This window comes from Ptychodera flava, chromosome 22 (assembly GCF_041260155.1).
Source record: "Ptychodera flava strain L36383 chromosome 22, AS_Pfla_20210202, whole genome shotgun sequence".
In the NCBI taxonomy this organism is placed as follows: domain Eukaryota; kingdom Metazoa; phylum Hemichordata; class Enteropneusta; family Ptychoderidae; genus Ptychodera; species Ptychodera flava.
The window spans coordinates 3109861-3129092 of NC_091949.1; the positions used below are offsets into that span (position 1 = coordinate 3109861).

The window sequence follows — 19232 nt, forward strand, 5'->3', positions numbered from 1 at the left end:
TTTGTGGTACTTTTTGTCATGCTTTCAAATTTGGTACATAGGTGAAATGTAGTAGGTCATTCATTCAAAGTCAAGTACTGCCTGTGTGAATGAGCAGATTATGATTGTGCTGTTCCAGGCTGAGGTGCTATTTATAGGAATGATGCAATGTTAGACGGTAATTGATGTTTTAACTGAATTTGACTTACACTGTATGTAACTCTTGTACTGTATAAACCCTATCAATTCACCCAGAAAAAAATAATTAATATGATTTTAAATAATTGAATTAATGAGGATATCAACAAAGCCAAAATATTTTAGTGTAGAATTATTAGAATGTTCAACTTTTTTGACAGTTCATGGTGAAATGCTTACCATGTTGGAGGATTAAACATGTACAGGCAACTTTCCTGAATCCCAACTTTGACATATTCTGAGCCGTCATATATTGTGCTCTGTATGTTATCTTAAAGAAATTGCTCATAATAGTTTGTCATGATAGGTTGGTCAAATAAATAGAGATAGAGAAAGTTCCAATTTCTATTTATGGATGACTTGGTAAGGATAAAATAAAATACTTTTTGAGGAAAAAAATAGAGTGATCAATTAAAAGAGTGGTCAAAGTGATAGGGTTTTTATGGTAAAGCTGGGCTGTAAGATTCCTCATGTGCTATTTATAGCAATAATACAATCTGTGTAAACAGTGCAATGAAAGTGTTACATGATTCCTTATAATGCTTTTGATGACCTTGAACTTCTTAAGTTGCAAACATTTGTCTCTTCTGTGTGCTTTCTCTGAGTACCTACAGGCTCAACTTATTCAACAGAACTTACTTGCAATGTTAATTTGAAAGTTAAAATGTGCTTGGTTAATAGGATGAAATACTGATAAAGATAACCAGCTAAAGATTCTTTATAACCTGACAGATATGCTGTTTTTTTATGACGTAAATGTTGATAAGCCAGTCTTGTATTAGAATGTAATTAGTTCTCATTTATATTATTATAAGCAGAAGTATCAAGTTGATCAAGCTAATATTGACAAGTTGGTTGGCTGTTGGAGGTTAAAAGCTGTAAAAATAAATGTATGCATGTCTATCTGTTTGTCTGTCTGTCTGTCTGTCCATAGACCCGCGTTTTTTTGAGGGTCTATGGTCTGTCTGTATGGATGTATGTATGTATGTTAGTTATTATGTGCGGATGTATGTCTGTCAACATTAAAAACTCCTAAATCGCAGCACCTACCATCTTAGTATTTGATGGACAGGTGCATCGAGGGGTGGAGATGTGAATTTGTTGAAATAAACATGTCAAAGTCAAAAATATGCAAATGAAGGGGAAAAAAGGAAAAATCCTGCAAATTGCTAAAACTTTGTAACCACTGGCCAGATTTGGTTGAAACTTGGTATGCAGGCTCTTTATAGTGACTTAAGTTACATTTCTTCAAATTGTGATGAAATTTTGAAAGTTGTATTTTTTGGGCGATTTTCCCGTTTTTTGTCAAAAAATCTTTTCTGAAAGCGCTCATCCCATTGCCTTGAAAACTTGTATGTATGATCCTAGGGTTGACCTTTGTCAGATTTGTTCAAATTGTGGTGAAATTTTCATATTTGTATTTTTGGGGCAATTTTTCCCATTTTTTGTCAAAAAATCATTTTCTCCCAAAGTATTTGTTGGATTGCTGTAAAAACATAATAGTCTTGATCCTAGGGTTGTTTTCTGTCAGACGTGTAAAAGTCATTATAAGATGGAGGATTTCATATTGCTGGGTTATAAGATTAATTTGGACTTGCAATGGAATTTTCTTAGTCAACCTGTAAGAATGCAATGTCATGTGTGTACTAGTACTTAGTATCGCTGCAAAATGGGAGGACAGTGTCATTGACACTATTTTTTATTCAACTTTTAATCATGATAGTACTTGTACTGATAGTGAATTTATTATTTACTGCCATCGCGATGATGTTGGATAACCCAAGCCCAATATACTTAGGGAAACCGCCGGGAATATCCCTATATCGCAAATTAATTAGCCAACAGTATTGCTAGTGCATCAGATCATCTTGCAGTTGTTTATCGAAAATTACTGCGGGGTGCGTATGCGGTGTCCCCTAGACAAAACACTATAGCAGAGGCCGTTCATAGCGTGAACGATGGTACAATCAAGGATTAACTTTACAAGTAAAGTTACATTGCTTTTGCCAGTTTTTGTTGAATTGCTGTGGTAAATTCCATTGCCTAGGGAACATGTTGAAGCAACCAAATTCGACAGACTTTCCCTGAAGAAAAAGTGCAGGAGAGAGAACGGTAGGTACTGTCATGAAGGTATAAATGCTATCGTTTGACTTCGTTTCGTTGTACAGGCGTTGTCATCATAAATGCCGTCATTACCTACTGTCTCACAAAAACTGTAATTTGCGTCCGGCATTGAGGTGAAATCCGATATTTTTAACTGTTATTTTTATGAAGTGATCGGTTAACGTCGAGGTTTACAATGTGTGTAGTTTTTCTATATGATGTTCAACATGAACCTTTTCACGTTTTACACCCATCGCGCGATATGTCATCTACCTCAAGCATGTACTTCGACACTTTTCATCAAACGGACGGCTTCCTTGAGTGAAATTCAAAGTCTCTAAATTTATAATCTCGTTTCGAAGAAACCGATTTGCCGACCGCTTTCAAGTAGATGCGTATTCTTAGAGTGACAGTGAGAATAGACAGTTGTGTAAGTAACCCGCGGCCGTATTTTATCGGCCATGCACCGATGTAGTTTCTAAAAAGTTACTGCTTGTAAAACTTCCAGGCTTCGACGTTCTGTTATCCGACATGTCGTAGCGAAATTCTGTGAGAAATACAAGTAATACAGACAAAGTTTGGGTTTCTGACGGTTTCCGTGTATGAGCTGATTATCAAGTTGAAATTACTGTGTGGATAGTCGTTGCTGCTGGTCCGCGGCGTGGCGGGAATTTGTCACGTACAAACATTCTTCAATTGTCAGCCATAACCTCTACAGTTTCCATCGACGGCTTTCGTGGTTTGAAGAAGACCTTTTTTCTCGGATATATTTCTTACACCTCGGCTTAGAGGCAGAGTCGCTGTCGTCTCGTACACCCTGTACGAGTCTCGGCCTTGACACGACACAAGCAGACATATTTGGGTGCGTCATACGGATAATTCATTATTCATAGGGGGCACAGGTGTCGGAGTGCCGGTGTACATGCATAGAGAGTACACCATGACACGTCAATTCAGGACATGGAGGGGGGTATCGGACTAAAGTGGGCACATAGTAGAGTTTTCTCAAGAAATGTAAAACGGAAAAGGACAGTCATATCATCAATTTCAAAGAATGCTGAAATGCCATAGTTTTTAATCGTTAATCGATGGCAAAGTTTTGTATTTTGACCTCAACGTATCCAATCGAGAAAGTAAACTTGGCATGACTCAAAGTTTGAAAATGTGTTGTCTCCCGCGGCCTGGCATGGCCCGGAGGCATGACGTTTCGTACTTCAATTCTGAGAGCTATCAAATCGTCACGATCAGCGGACACGAAATTACTATTTTCAAATTGCCATCACTGAAAAAATACAGAGAAATGAGAAAACACGGTGAGAAAAAAGGCATTTCATCGATGCTGTTGATAACCTTCCTTTCGCTTCTAATCTACCCAGTGCAAAACGGGTACCTTTTCAAACCACTCATGACTCAGAACCCAACTCATTCCAACTGGCCCGATACAACTGGCCCGAATTCAATTTGTTGGGAAGGCAACGATAGCTTTTCCTGCAAACGTAGACAGACCTGCAGTGTGCACTGAAAATACTCTGAACTCTGAAACTCTGAAATTAATAGCTAAAGAAGGAGCCATCTCTCGGTCAGTACGGCCGAGGCAAACCTTAGCGTTCACACCGACTATGGGGACATAGCATTTTCAAACGAAACGGAAATGTCAAGGAAAGGCGATGACTTATTTTCTAAAGTTGAAGAAAATGCTTAAAATTTGACTGTGTTAGTCAATCAATCGATATATTTTTGTTCCAATAAAATCAAACAGTATCGGTTCTACCCTCTACCAGACTAAATCGACAACGGAGGGTGCATAGGTACGCGGTAGAACGTGTAAATCTCAAACAACGGGCGAATTGGTTTCGGGCGAGTTGATTCTGGGCTGTTCAAGTTGGAGAAAGTGCGAGTTAATTGTCATTCGTGCAAAACGGTCACGAAAACTTCAGGAAAATAGGAATCAATGAAATTTACCGCAGACGTGGTGATACACATAGGCAAAAGCAATTTAACTTCATAGAAAATCAATGCTTTACTTCAGTAATTTATTGGTCATGCAAAATGAACGGCCTCTACTTTATGAGACACCCAACGGTGTTTGATAAACAGACTGAAAGATGATCTGCCAAACTTCATGCACATAGCGATAGTGCTGCCAGCTAATCTCTTTGCGATGTAGGTAATATTCCCAGCGGTTTCCCTAAGTATATTGGGGCTTGGTGTACCAACAATTATCGCGATGGCAATAATAGCGATGCCCATTCAAATCCTGCCTTGGGTGATATTGTTTTTACAGTTGATGAAGTTTACAATGTTCTTAAAAATTTAGATCCCAATAAGGCTGTGGGCAATGACAAGTTATCTCCCCGTCTTCTTCGGGAATGTGCCAGGGAGTTATCCCCTTCTCTGTGTGACCTTTTTAACATGTCATTGAATGCGGGAAAGCTACCATCACAGTGGAAACATGCTAATGTTATTCCTGTGTATAAGAAAGGTCTGAGGGAAGACGTTTGTAATTATAGACCTGTTTCTTTGTTGAGTTCAGCAAGCAAAGTGATGGAAAGGTGTTTATTCAATAGAGTTTATCCAATCTTATCTGAAAAGATATATAGTTTACAACATGGTTCTGCAAGGGGAAGTCATGTAGTACCCAACTTGTACAAATTGTTCATGACATCGGAGAAGTCTTAGATAAAGGAGGACAGGTGGATATGCTTTATCTGGACTTCTCAAAGGCATTTGACAAAGTACCTCATGACAAATTATTAAATAAGTTGCATTCTTTTGGTTTTAATGGTATGCTGCATAATTGGTTCTCTAATTATTTGTCACATCGAAGACAGAGAGCGGTAGTTGAAGGTGAATGCTCAGATTGGTTGCCTGTTCCCTCAGGAGTTCCCCAGGGATCCATTTTGGGTTCTTTTTTATTTTTATTATATGTCAATGATATGCCCGTCTGTGTATCTCCTAAGACTACCTTAGCTCTCTTCGCTGATGACTCCAAGTGTTTTCGTGTGATAAAAAATTCACAAGATTGTGAAGCTTTACAGAGAGATATTCATTCTCTTTATAGCTGGAGTGTCAAATGGGGTATGACTTTTACAGTTAAGGCCATTATTCTTCGGTGGGGCAAGTTGGTAATTACCTACAATTTAGGTACCGTTCAGTTTTTACGGCCGGGGGGGGGGGGGGGGGGGGGGGGCCGGCAAAATCCAGGGGGGGGGGGGTCATCATAATTTTGGAATCCGCAAAGGGGGGGTCATCGCTTTTTCACTGGTAGGAAAGGGGGGGTCACCACATTTTCAAAAACATAATACCAACAATAAAGTTCACTTTATGCCATGGCCATGATCGACCCTCTTTACCGGGGCCGCCTTCGGCGGCCCACTACAATAAATATACATTATGTATTACCCATGACCCTCTTAACGGGCAGACGCCTTTGGCGGCCCACTCCAATTAGGTTTACTTCATGCAATGGCCATGATTGACCCTCTTTACGGCGGGCCACCTGCGGCGGCCCACTACAATAAATTGACTTTATGTAATACCCCACGGCAATCTTACAGTAAAATTCCCAATTGAAGCCGCGGCTTGTATTAGAAACATTTTTGAGGGACCCCTGGGATCATGCACTGAATAATGGTAATGGCCGCGCGCCTTCAGCGGCCCTGTCCAGTAAAGTCTACTTTATGCAATAGCCATGATCGACCCTCTTTACCGGCGTGCCACCTTTGGTGGCCCACTAGAATAAAGTTGACTTTACGTAATGGCCCATGACCCTCTTAACCGGAGGGCTGCCTTTGGCGAACCACTCCAATAAAGTTTACTTTATACAATGTCCATGGACATGAGTTGTCTATGGAAATGAAGTTAAAAATTGCCTTACAGTCGTCCTAATTAACAGACGTTTCAATGGATGTGGCTGAGAAGTTTGTGCACTGGCATCGAATAAAGTGCGCCGCGTACCGGAGTTCAAATCCAAACCATGCGGGTAAATTTGACATATGGGTTTTGGTTATTTTTCAGGGGGGGGGTCATCAATTTTTTTCGTCTGACAAAGGGGGGGGTCATCTTTTTTTCACAAAAAATGCAGGGGGGTCTATATTTTTTTGAACACCGGCGACAAGATTTTGCCGGCCCCCCCCAGGCCGTAAAAAACTGAACGCTCCTTAGCTAGGGATATTGCAATATACCAAGGGAACTTCCTAAGCCAAAACTTGTTTTCCTATCTGGAGCGGCACCATGAAATCTAAACAAACACAGCGGGTAACAAATTTTACAGCCATCAATGGTGATCTGATACCGGGATGAACCATAATATACTCCACTGTCCGCTTTATGTTTCAGTAATTTAGCTGGTCAGAGGGAACTTTGGTAGTGATTTTGTATGTGTGGCTCAGTTCATTGTGTAGTATGTTGAACACTGTTCTGATCGCCGGCTGGTTTTTTACAGTACAAGTATTCTAAAAAAAGTATTTTGTCAATATTTTACTGGCTGCTATCAAAGGTTTCTTCACCCACAAAAAATTAAGCAACTAGTTGTGCAGGTCATGTCAAACTTTTTGATTGTGGCCTTCCAGGATGTTTTGGGCAATGGTACTGAGAATGAGATGGGCGATGACATGCTGAAGTGCCGTCTGTGGTGCATTTATTCTCTGAGCGATATTTATCATAGTTTCAACTTCATGTAGCTTTGTACAATTTTGTCATCTTGTCTCGAATTTCGATGGAGCTTTCAAGACAGACAGACTGTAAAGTTGACTTTTTATGAGTCGCTGATTGCTTTTGAATTAGACTCCTGTGAACCACACAGTAAAGACCGGCTTTTGAAAGATCAATGTACATGGGTGATCTCAAACTTTTGTACAAAATACCATGTTTTGTAATGATGTTACTTCATGCAGCTTTTTCAAACCTAGTTATGTGTAATATTTATCAAAAAGAAGACAAGGCACGATACGATCTCTTAAGATCGTGTTTTATTCCTTTTAGTTTTCATTCCCCTTTGAACGAACCTACATGAAAATGGTTCATCCCAGTTATCAGATCACCATTGCTGGCTGTAAAATCTCATTACCCGCTGTGATTGTTTAGATCTCATCTTGCCGCTCCAGATAGGAAAACAGAGTTTGGCTTAGGAAGTTCCCTTGGTATATTGCAATATCCCTAGCTAAATTGGTAGGTAATTACCAACTTACCCCACCGAAGAATAATGGCACTGACTGTAATAAAAGAAAGTGCAATGTCCTCCACTTTACACGATGTAAAAATTTTCTGAATTTTGATTATATCAGAATGGTAATGACTTAGCATCAGTTAAAAAATACTGTGATTTAGGTGTTGATCTCACTTTCGACTTGAATTGGAATACTCACATTGATCGTATTTGCATGAAATCTCATAGATTGCTTGGCATGATCAAGCGCACTTGTGGCTACAAATGTGACTCTAAAACACTTAAAGCTCTTTACTGTTCACTAATGCGTAGTCATCTGGAGTACGGAAGTGTCGTTTGGGCAGCCCAGTCTAAGCGCAACTTAGTAAAAATTGAAAAAATCCAAAGAGCAGCAACAAGGTATATTCTTAATTATCCCACTGACATTGATTATAAACAAAGATTAGTTGCTGTAAACCTTTTACCGTTGTCATTTCGCAGGGAGATTCTTGATCTGATTTTCTTTTATAAATGCACTACTGGGAAATACTCTTTAAATGTTCATAAGTATGTCAAAACTCACTCATCTAAAATTAATACACGTTCTAGTGCTGATACAAATGCACTGGATAGAAACCATTGTAAAAACTGTCACTTTCCAACACCTTCTCTTTAATAGAATTGTCATTCTCTGGAACAATTTACCGGCGACAATTAGAACCACTGCTTCACTTTGTACATTTAGAGTAACATTGACGAAATGGTATTGGGATAAATTTTATAACTGTTTTGATCCAGACAACACTTGTACGTGGATTTCTCGTTGTCTGTGTAGCAGTGTAGACCTATGTAGATTTTATTTGATTTGTTTTAGACTTTCTTCATTTTTTATCTCCTGTATGTTATTGTTGTTTGCTTTTTTCATTTGTACATATTTCATTTCATTAGGGTGACTGGCTTTGTATAGGTGGTTCGCACCTGTTTCAGTCATCCTATCCTATGTCGGTACATGTATCGTGTGCGCTGTGGATGAATATTATAAATAAAATAAAATAAATGTAAGATTTATAAAATCATCAGGTGAGAACTCAACCATCAAAGAGAAAAACAATAATCACTTTATGTACTTTCAGTAAAGTATTGTATTTATCTTATTCTCTCTGATGAACAAATGTGTATGTTGCAGTGGCAGTTCAAGGCAATCTTCCTCCACAATTTTCACCAATTCCTGGCACAAGTCCACAGAAATACTACAATATGGATAAAGAAAGATATCGAGAAGATTTTACAGTTGGTAAGTTGTCAATTCATTTTAATGATGTACTATGGGTAACAATCAAGAATAAAATTTTTCCCTCAGAGAACTAATCCCTCAAATGCTGATCAACAAACCCCTTTAATATAACTGTCTTATATTGTTTCGATAGCGTAGTTATTGCAAAATACCTTGATGAATGTTTAACCATTACTACTGGTTGTCCCTTTTGATGGTTGGACAGTTATGTCAGGCTCCATAATTCACACATCTCGCCATTCAACTGTCCAGGCAATTATTCAAGCATGCCTGAATTATTTAGTTTTGACTTGTCACCAGTACAAACCATGATCTAAACATATTCATCAGGCAATTACTGTGTGTTTGTTATAAAAGCTAATAAGGCTACCCATAGCCATTAGGATTGAATGGTTGATTTGTCTAGAGCAACTATTTAGACCTACTTACATGAAATTTGCTTGTTAAATTTGTTTAAGGGTTCAGCCTTCCAATCTTAAAAGTTTGTAAAATCAGTAAGTGTAAATTGTCTGACACTTGCCTGTTCTAATTAGTCATCCGGAAGACTTACAGATTGGGCATCCTGTGTGTGTATTTCCATCCATCCGTCAGTCAACGCAGATATCTCAGATATGCCCAGGTCAATTTCTTTCAAATTTGTCTCAAGGAGAATATACTATGGCGTACACATGCTAGTCAATTTATTTTTCATACAATCTAATATGGCCACCAGGCAGCCATTTTGTTTACATTTTTTTCATGCGTAAAGCTATTACTTAGACATGCCTCAACTGATCTCTTTCAAACTTGGCACACATCTTATATTTGTTGCAATACAAGCCAATATGGCTGCCATGGCAGGTAGCCATGTCCAGACATTACTCACACATGCCTGGACCAATTTCATTTGAACTTGGCACAAGGACAATACATTATGACTTGCATATACCTGTCAAATTTTTTAGTGATGCAATCTTACATGGCTCCCAAACGGCCGTTTTGTTTTCATTTTTCATACCCACTCCCATACATGTAACTTACAGGGACTACTAGGGATAGCAATCTATTTCAAATATGTCACGTGACCAGACCTCATTAATTATGCGCATATATAATTCTAGGCTAACCAATAGGGCTAGAGATCCGAATTTTGGTACACAGGGACTAGTATGGGATAGAAATCTATTGCAAATATGTCTCGTGACCAGACCTCATTAATTATGCACATATCTAATTCTAGGCTAACGTGATAGAGCTAGAGGTCTGATTTTTGGTATAAAGGGATAACTATGATATTGAATTATTTTAACAAAATTATTACCCAACTATTACATAAATTTTGTGTAAAACTAATTCAATATGTACTTGGTACATCAACAGTATACATACACATCAATACGAGGATAATATTTTCTCAGTCATTTTTAGCTCCGCTGTCAGCGACGCGGAGCTTATCAAATAGGTTGATTTTCCGTCGTCGTCCGTCGTCGTCGTCCGTCGTCCGTTGTCGTCCGTCAACAATTGCCTTCTCCTCTGAAACCGCAAGTCTGATTGCTTTGAAATTTTATGTGCAGTTTACTTGGGGTACCTCACTTAAGTTTGTTCAAATCGTGGTGAAATTTGCATATTTGTATTTTTCGGGCATTTTTTGGTGTTTTTGGTAAAAAAATCTCCTTCTCTGAAACCGCTTGTCCGATTGCTTTGAAATTTAATATGCAGTTTGCTTAGGGTGACTTCAGCCAGATTTGTACAAATCGTGGCGAAATTTGCATATTTGTATTTTTAAGGCAATTTTTACCTTCTCGTGTCTATTTATAGACAGAGAAGGTATTAGAGTTGAAAACCAGTATGCTGGTGTCAACTACTTCCGTCTGTCAATACTTCCGTCTGTCAAGATCCGTTGACGTTATGCCATTGTGATGGGTCATATCATAAACTGGTGGGGGTGTTCATGGTTCAGGTTGAGGTGTAGGAGAACGATTTTGAGCTGTGACAAAAATCAAAAGGGACTTAGCGGCATAGCCACAGTGTTACATGTAAGCCTTTCTCCAAGGTTCTTAGTTGACTACGATCTATTACAGACTACTGAGCTGACGTTAGGGGTACTCACTTTGTGTTTGCTCACTTGTGTGCGCTAGTGTTTGGTACTGAGTTGGTGGATATCCCTCATGGCCTCACGTGATATGGGCCTGTTGCATAATCTGCAGATGATCATATGCCTCTGAGTCTGAAAACGGTCATTGTGTAAGCCTGTCGGCATTTTCCTTGCATTTTTTCTCATTTAAATTTGCAAAATATCGGCGAGTACCTCAATATTTCAAGATAACCCTTTCTTCCCAATCGTTCCTGGAGTTTCAGAGTCATATGAACGAAAATGAGTGAAAGTTTTAGACAGGAAAATCGGACGTCGGCCATGTTCAATGTTTACAGTACAATCAGAAGTTTATGTGGAGGAAATAACTAACAAACACTGTTCATGATGCCCGCCCTCTAGAGGCAGACCTTCCTATATGAAGTACCACATTTGATGCTTGTGGAAAGCTTGACCACACAAGGAGCATTTTAACTTTTAGAAAATGACAAATGATGAGGAAAAATGCGCAAATATTCAAATATAAACAGGTTAACTGACTGGTCAGCTATAAAAAACAATGAAAATGTTTATGATCAAAAGTTTTTGAGATGCGCACATTTTAACAAATACAGAAATTATTAACATTATAAATATAAGACCAAACTATTTTTTCAGGGATGGGACAGTTGGAAATGAGGGGTGAGAGACAAAGGCACTCCTATTGCTGCATGTGGATGCAGCCACACCATTTCATTTACAGCATACTTATTCACTGTGTTGTGTTCAAGTTCCATATTGTACTGACTGTCATACAAGGATAACATAAGCAAATCAAATCAAATTAGAAAAGGATCAATGCTGTTGTGTGGATTTTGCTAAACATGGCTGATTTTATTTATATTTGCCCTAGTATATTTGGTATCCAGCAAAGACATATTTTGATGTAAAGTCAAAATTAACACTACATTGCTGACAATATATGTTACCGTTTCTGCATGAACTTTTCTTTTTTAAATTATAGTATAGTAGTACTTCGAACAGATTAACAATTATCGTGATGTCAACCCATAATTTTACATCACAAAGGTGATGTCAACCCATAATTTTACATCACAAAGACTGTAATTCTGCCAATTTTTTTATTTTTCAGTCATTTTATAAATTTTGCACTGCACAAGATGATTGAACAAATTGCAATGTTTGAATTTGTAAACTCAAAGAATAAAAATCCTTTGGTCACAGATTAAATTATTTTTTGAAAAGAAATTTACTCTTAAACACTTTTAGCATATATTCTTTACACGGTCATGTATTTCAAGGAAAATATGCCTATTAAAAACAGTAATTTCTTCACTTTCAATTTTTTTTCAATACTATGACAATTATCAGCCATGAGGTTTTACAAACACAAGACCAGATAAGCGTTTTTCATCATTTCCACAGGACTCTTTGGAAAATCCATTAAAAACAGTTAAAAGTAACTTAAAATGATCACTTGGTATACATTTAATTTACAGATGCCAGGTTGTGTATTTCACATGCACTCAGGTCAGTAGGGAAGTGCGTCATTACTATTTTGGACTGTTAATTCTTATTTCTGAATTATTTAACTTTTTTTTCCACATTGAACTATCTTTAGGCAGTTTATACTGTAGCTTAGAATTTTTTTGATTGATGTATTTAATCATCTTTTGGGTTCTTTGGGTCCATATCCCACCTCATGCCCCTACATCATCAACTATTTACCAACAACTCCATGCCAACAACCAATTACCTGACCTGGCCACACATTAGAGAAGGTACAGCGTCATTGACGGTATTTTTTTCATTTTGGTAAAAAAAATTTTAAAATCTTTTTCTTCAAAACTACCGGTCAGATAGCTTTGATATTTGGTACATAGGTCCTACAGGATGATCTATTCAGATTTGTTCAAATTGTGTAGAAATATGCAAATTTGCATTTTAAGGCAATTTTTGCCATTTTGGTCAAAAAATGTGTATTTCCAAAACTACTCATCTGATAGCTTTGAAATTTGGTATACAGGTTCCTACAGATGAACTAAATGATATTTATTGAAATTATGATGAAATCTGTAATTTTGTATTTTGGGGCAATTTTTGCCATTTTTGGTCAAAAAATGTGTATTTCAAAAACTACTCATCTGATAGCTTTGAAACTTGGTATACAGGTTCCTACAGATCACCTTAATGATATTTGTTGAATTTTTGATGAAATCTGCAATTTTGTATTTTTGGGGCAATTTTGCCATTTTTGGTCAAAAAATGTGTTTCTCAAAAGTACTGTCTGATAGCTTTGAAATTTGGTATACAGGTTTCTACAGATGAGCGAAGTAATATATATTGAATTTTGATGAAATCTGCAATTTGAATTTTTGGGTCAATTTTGCCAATTTTGGTCAAAAAAGTGTATCTCCAAAACTACTCATCTGATAGCTTTGAAATTTGGTTATAGAGTTTCTATAGATGAAACTACAGAATATTAGGGATGGACCATTAGACTTGGGAGGGGGGGGTGGTCACAATGAGATTGTGAAAATTTTTTACTATTGTAAATTTCTGAAATTTTTTTTTTCCAATTGAGATTAGCTGTGCAATTTTTTTTTTCAGAGTAAATTTCAGATTTATAATTTTTTTTTAGTTCGTCGCTGTCTGAAGATAAAGAGGGCAAAGACGTGGTGCCAAGCACCACAAGCGGCCACGCAAGCGGTCACAGGGGGGGGGGGGGTTCTGGAGAGGGGTGCCCCCTGCTGCTGTTGGAGCTTTTGAAAAATAGAGATTAAAATGGTGTTATTTGGTGGCACTTGGGGAGTATTTTTGTGGGGGGTGGTCAGGAGGGGGTGTCCCCCTCCTGCCGTTGGAGCTTTTGAAAATAGAGATTAAAATGGTGTTATTTGGTGGCACTTAGGGAGTATTTTTGCGGGGGGAGGTCAGGAGGGGGTGTCCCCCCTCCTGCTGTTGGAGCTTTTGAAAAATAGAGAAAAAATGGTGTTATTTGGTGGCACTTTGGGGAGCATTTTTTTGGATTACACATCTTCCTCTGAAACATGGTCTTCTTGCTCCTCAGTAGCTTCCTATAGTTTTGAAAATTGACTATTTGGTTTCCTGGCTTCCCTTTCTACTACTGCGTGGTGAAATGCCTACATTCACCCCACCAAACATCATGCATATCTCATGATTTACAATTGATTTTGACAAGCTGAGAAGCTAAAATAAGCTAAATAATATAGTAAATTTGCATATTTGTGTTTTTAGAGCAATTGTTGCCCTTTTTGATCAAAACATCTATTTCTCTGTAGCAGCATGTCCAATTGATTGGATGTGTATAGATGTGTTGAAATTTCAATATTTGTCTTTTTAGGGCAATTTATGCCATTCATGGTCAAAAAATCTGTATTCTCTGAAAGGGCTTGTCCAATTTCTTTGAAATTTGCTACACAAAAACGATTATTCATGCAGATTTATTCAGTATTTGCTATCGAGAAACTTTCAAAGTTCAACCCTTTTGTGTGTTTATGTGTTGGGATTTGTTGGATAGATGGCATTCTACGTAGTGTAGTTGAATGTTAAAACATGTGTTGCTGTTGTTTTTTGAGGCTGTTTTTTGAGAAAAAAGAATTGAAAATGCCTTTTTAAAAGCAAAATAATACATAATGACTTGATATGTTGTTTTATCATTATTGACGTGTTTCTACTTGTTCACCCATTCTTGCATTCATCATTGCAATAAATGCTGTGAAAAAAATGAAACTGATGTGGCCGCATCTGTCTCTGATCTTAAAAGGCAAATACAACTTTCTGTCTTGACAACCATACCATAGTTTCAATGTTTTACCTAGTGTACCTGCTTGGTTTGTACGCAGGAAACAAGTAGAAAACAGGCTCTATAATTTCATAATTTTCAAGTGATCAGAATACAAAAGTCCTGAAAAGATAAGATAATCACAACTTCCAGTATAAGGGATACAGTCACTCTAAAGTATAAATTAAAATTAAAAATGTGCCGGGAGGATGTACTGAAAAATACAGAAAGTTGCTTTCTGTCGGTAAAATCTAAAAAAATTCAAAATTTTAAAGACTTTTGCAGATTTTTTTTTTACGCCTTTGTCTTCTTATTTATTTTTTTTTTATTTGCAAACTAGTTTGAAGATTTTTTTTTCCTAACTTTCTGCTCTAAAATTTTTTTTTTCTGTTTTGACCACCCCCCTCCCAAGATCTAATGGTCCGTCCCTTATTGAAATTATGATGAAATCTGCAATTTTGAATTTTTGGTCAATTTTTTCAATTTTTGGTTTAAAAATGTGTTTCTCAAAAAGTACTGTTCAACCAGGCTTTGAAATTTGGTATACAGGTTTCTATAGATGAACTAAATTTGATCTTTTGAAATTATGATGAAATCTGCAAATTTTATTATTTTGGGCAATTGTTGCCATTTTTGGTCAGAAAATTTTATTCTCCAAAAAACTACTCATCAGATAGCTTTGGTTGACATGTTCTTAGGGATGATCCAATGTGATATATTCAAAGTACAATGAAATCTTCTATTGTGTATTTTGCAGCTATTTTAGCCACTTTTTTCTGGCCACTGCATTGAGCTATCAAAGATTTCCACCTTCTTCATCAACATGTGTCAAAAATAGTTATTCTCTACATAAACACAGCGGAGCTATATCGGCCGCTAGGTCGCTTGTTAACTAAATGATATTTATTGAAATTATGATGAAATCTACAATTTTGTAATTTTGGGGCAGTTTTTGCCATTTTTGGTCAAAACATTTGTATTTCCAAAACTACTCATCTGATAGCTTTGAAATTTGGTATACAGGTTCTACAGATGAGCTAAGTAATATATATTGAATTTCTGATGAAATCTGTAATTTTGTATTTTTGGGGCAACTTTTGCCATTTTTGGTCAAAAAATGTGTATTTCCAAAACCTACTCATTTGATAGCTTTAAAATTTCGTGTACAGGTTTCTACAGATGAACTAAATGATAGTTTTTGAAATAATGATGAAATCTGCAATTTTGAATTTTTGGGGCAATTTTTCCATTTTTGGTCAAAAAATGCGTTTCTCAAAAAGTACTTGTCTAACAGCTTTGAAATTTGGTATACAGGTTTCTATAGATGAACTAAATGATATTTATTGAAATAATGATGAAATCTGCAATTTTGAATTTTTTGGGCAATTTTCCCATTTTGGTCAAAACATATGTTTCTCAAAATGTACTGGTCAAACAGCTTTGAAAATCGGTATACAGGTTTCTATAGATGAACTAAATTTGATCTTTTGAAATTATGATGAAATCTGCAATTTATTTTTGGGGGCAATTGTTGCCATTTTTGGTCAAAAAATTTATTCTCAAAAATTACTTATAAGGTAGCTTTGGTTGACATGTTCTTAGTGATGATCCTATGTGATACATTCAAAGTATGATGAAATCTTGAATTGTATTTGCAGCTATTTTAGCCATTTTTTTCTGGCCACTGCATTGAGCTATCAAAGATTTCCACCTTCTTCATCAACATGTGTCAAAAATAGTTATTCTCTACATAAACACAGCGGAGCTATATAGGGCGTTTTTTTAGTATTCGCAATATTACCAGTGAGAATTTGTTATAGCTGATTACCCTTATTTTTTTATGTAAGTACTACATCGTAGAATTTTGGAATACATCTTAAATTTTGTGAAATAGCTGTGGTACAGTATATTCTCCATAAGATGCTTCTTCATTCACTTACACCTATTGTAATACCTTGACAATTTGTTTTGAATGTTGTAATGTGATCCAAGTTGAATAACCATAGAGTTTTGCTCCAATTTTCAGGTGAAGTGATGTACATCCTGATAGCAGAAGATCCTGACGGTGATCCTATAACCTTTGGTATTACCGAAGGATCAGATTTTTTTGATGTGTCTGAACAAAATGATACACATGCTGCTGTAAAACTTATAAATGTAGACGGTTTAGACTATGAGGTAATTGCTAATATTGAATACCGTAATCACTCTATCAGTTCGACTGCTCCATTAGTTCGACCACCCACTATTCTTTGGAAATTGATTATTTTAAACCTCCAATAGTTTGACCAATGCGTAACTGCATAGTTATTTTTTCCTCTAAGAATTTGACCACCAAGTGTGTCGGTGGATACGTTATATAAAAGTTACAGTAACATTGTGAATAGTAAAAATAAGGCTGATTCTGATGTAGTTTTACCTTGATGTCAACCGGAATGAAATCGACAATTGAAACAGTTTCTCTTCTGAATTTCATACGACCTAAAACATTAAAATAAGGCCGGATTTTGACGTACTTCTATGTTTATGTCCAAGCAAAATGAAATTCGAGAATCGAAACTGTTTCTCTTCCGAATGTAGTACGACCGGAAAATATATATATGAAATGAAATTCTGAAATAACTAAAGTTTAATAAACTTTATGGCATTTTAAATATCATCATGATAAATACAATTTAGAAACGAGATAAAAAATACAGTAGCTGGTCCATAAACCATAGAAATTTCATTGCCATAAAGTTGGTGATCCACGCATAATAGATTCCATGGGAGACCTCAAGTCATAGACCTGCCTCTAGACTAACCAAATGAAATATGAAATGATTAAAGTTTTGAAAAACTTTTATAGCATTTTTAAATATCATCATATTAAATACAATTCGGAAACAAGGCAATAAAAAACAATAGCTGTGTCTGTAAACCGTAAAAATGTCATTGCAATAAATTTGTCAATATATGCTGCTTAAATTTTGCCAGGGGAGACCCCCTAGTCATAGACCTGCCAAAGGACTACAAAACGAAATTCTGAAATAGTTAAAGTCATGATAAACTTTTATAGCATTTTAAATGACATCATGATAAATGCAATCGGAATGAGATGAAAAAAAAATAGCTGGTCCGTAAATCATAAAATTTTATTGGGATAAAATTTGGCAATCCACGCTTCTTACATTTTGCCAGGGAGACCCCTATACTAGTTAAGATATGCCACTAGATATCCACAACTTTCATGCAACAGAAGTTTGATGCAAGTAAAGAAACAGAAAAGACAATATATTTTTAGTACTTTGTGCCCTCTGGGCACAAGGTACTAATGTGATGGCGCGGCCCAATATGGCCAACATAGTGGGCCGTATGCTGTGGACGCAGGTATCTCAGAAACGCTTCAGTAACTTTTCTGAAATTTGGTCTGGTGGTCACTTGGGCATGTATCTCAAACGGTTCTTTTTTCTTTTTTGATTGAATCATTTTAAAGTCACTTTTTTAGCTTTTTCTGAAAACCACTATTTTCACTTTTCCTCAAAACCACTGATTTGATTATTGTGATGTTTGGCATGGGTGTTCGTATAGTTGAAATACCGTCAGAAATGTTCAAAATTTGGTGATACATGCCTTACATTATTTTTAAACAATATTTTTATCCATTTTTATTTTATATTTACTTGATTTTGCCTCACTTTCGCTAAAGCTACCGTCTGCGCATGCGCACAACTGTAGGACAAAATCTGAGTTGAAGAATCGAAATGGACGCCATCTTGTTTCTCGGTATGGGCACATTTTTTACGTTGTGAACGTTTCACTGTGTATTTCAATATGTTCTATAGTTATGAAGTTGACAGTGATGCACTTTTGCAGCTGTCGTGTATTTTTTGGAACGAAAGGCGCCTTTGATCGACTGAAGAATGATGGCCTCCGTAGGCGATAAACACCGGTACTGGCAGGCATATCAGTTCTACTGAGGAAGTAATCCACTGGCCCGTATAGGTCAGGGGCTCACTTAGGGAGAAACCACTTGATTTCTGGGGGGTATGGAGGATTTCGAGGAAAAAAAATGTCACCAGGTGAAATAAAAGAAAAAAATTAAGCCTGTAATGGCTTGAGAAAAAAATATTCTCATAACAGACAGAAATAAAAAAGGAATTGTCACAATGCTGTTGAAATGAGCAAAATTTTGGAAACTTCATTCTCATGTATTCTTTGCTGGCATGCTGCCAAAGGCACGCAAATGTTTTTACCACAAGTAATTCTTATGTTTTTTTTCCAGCACTTATGATATAAGCATTCACTACTGTACACCTCGGTGCACTCGATGTTTTCCTTCCCTTTTCTGACCCAAGAAATCATGTTTCAGGATTTCTGTTGCAATATCTCAATGGTATAGGCAATATCTAGATGGGACTATTTGACTTCTGTAAATCGTGAAAATTTAAAACACAAGATAGGAGTCAATAAACTAGTGTTAAAACCAATACATTATTCTCTCAATATAAATATGTTAGAAAGATTACAAGTTGACAGTGAAAATTGAGGAACAACAAATATAATGAAATACAATGTGTGAGCCTTGTTTCTCTGACCACAAAAGATAACATCTCCCCTGAGAACTTAAAAGGAATTGACTGTTTTAAAGAAAAGCAGG

At 36.6% G+C, this 19232-nt stretch overlaps 1 protein-coding gene across 1 annotated transcript in view; it reads left to right on the forward strand.

Annotated features, from left to right (window-relative positions):
- LOC139122463 (cadherin-23-like) overlaps positions 1-19232 on the forward strand; it is a 192033-nt gene that overhangs the window by 36749 nt on the left and 136052 nt on the right. The window contains exons 3-4 of the mRNA XM_070687855.1: positions 8613-8720; positions 16620-16771. Of these exons, the coding sequence (XP_070543956.1) occupies positions 8613-8720; positions 16620-16771 (260 nt within the window). The remainder of the gene's footprint in view (positions 1-8612; positions 8721-16619; positions 16772-19232) is intronic.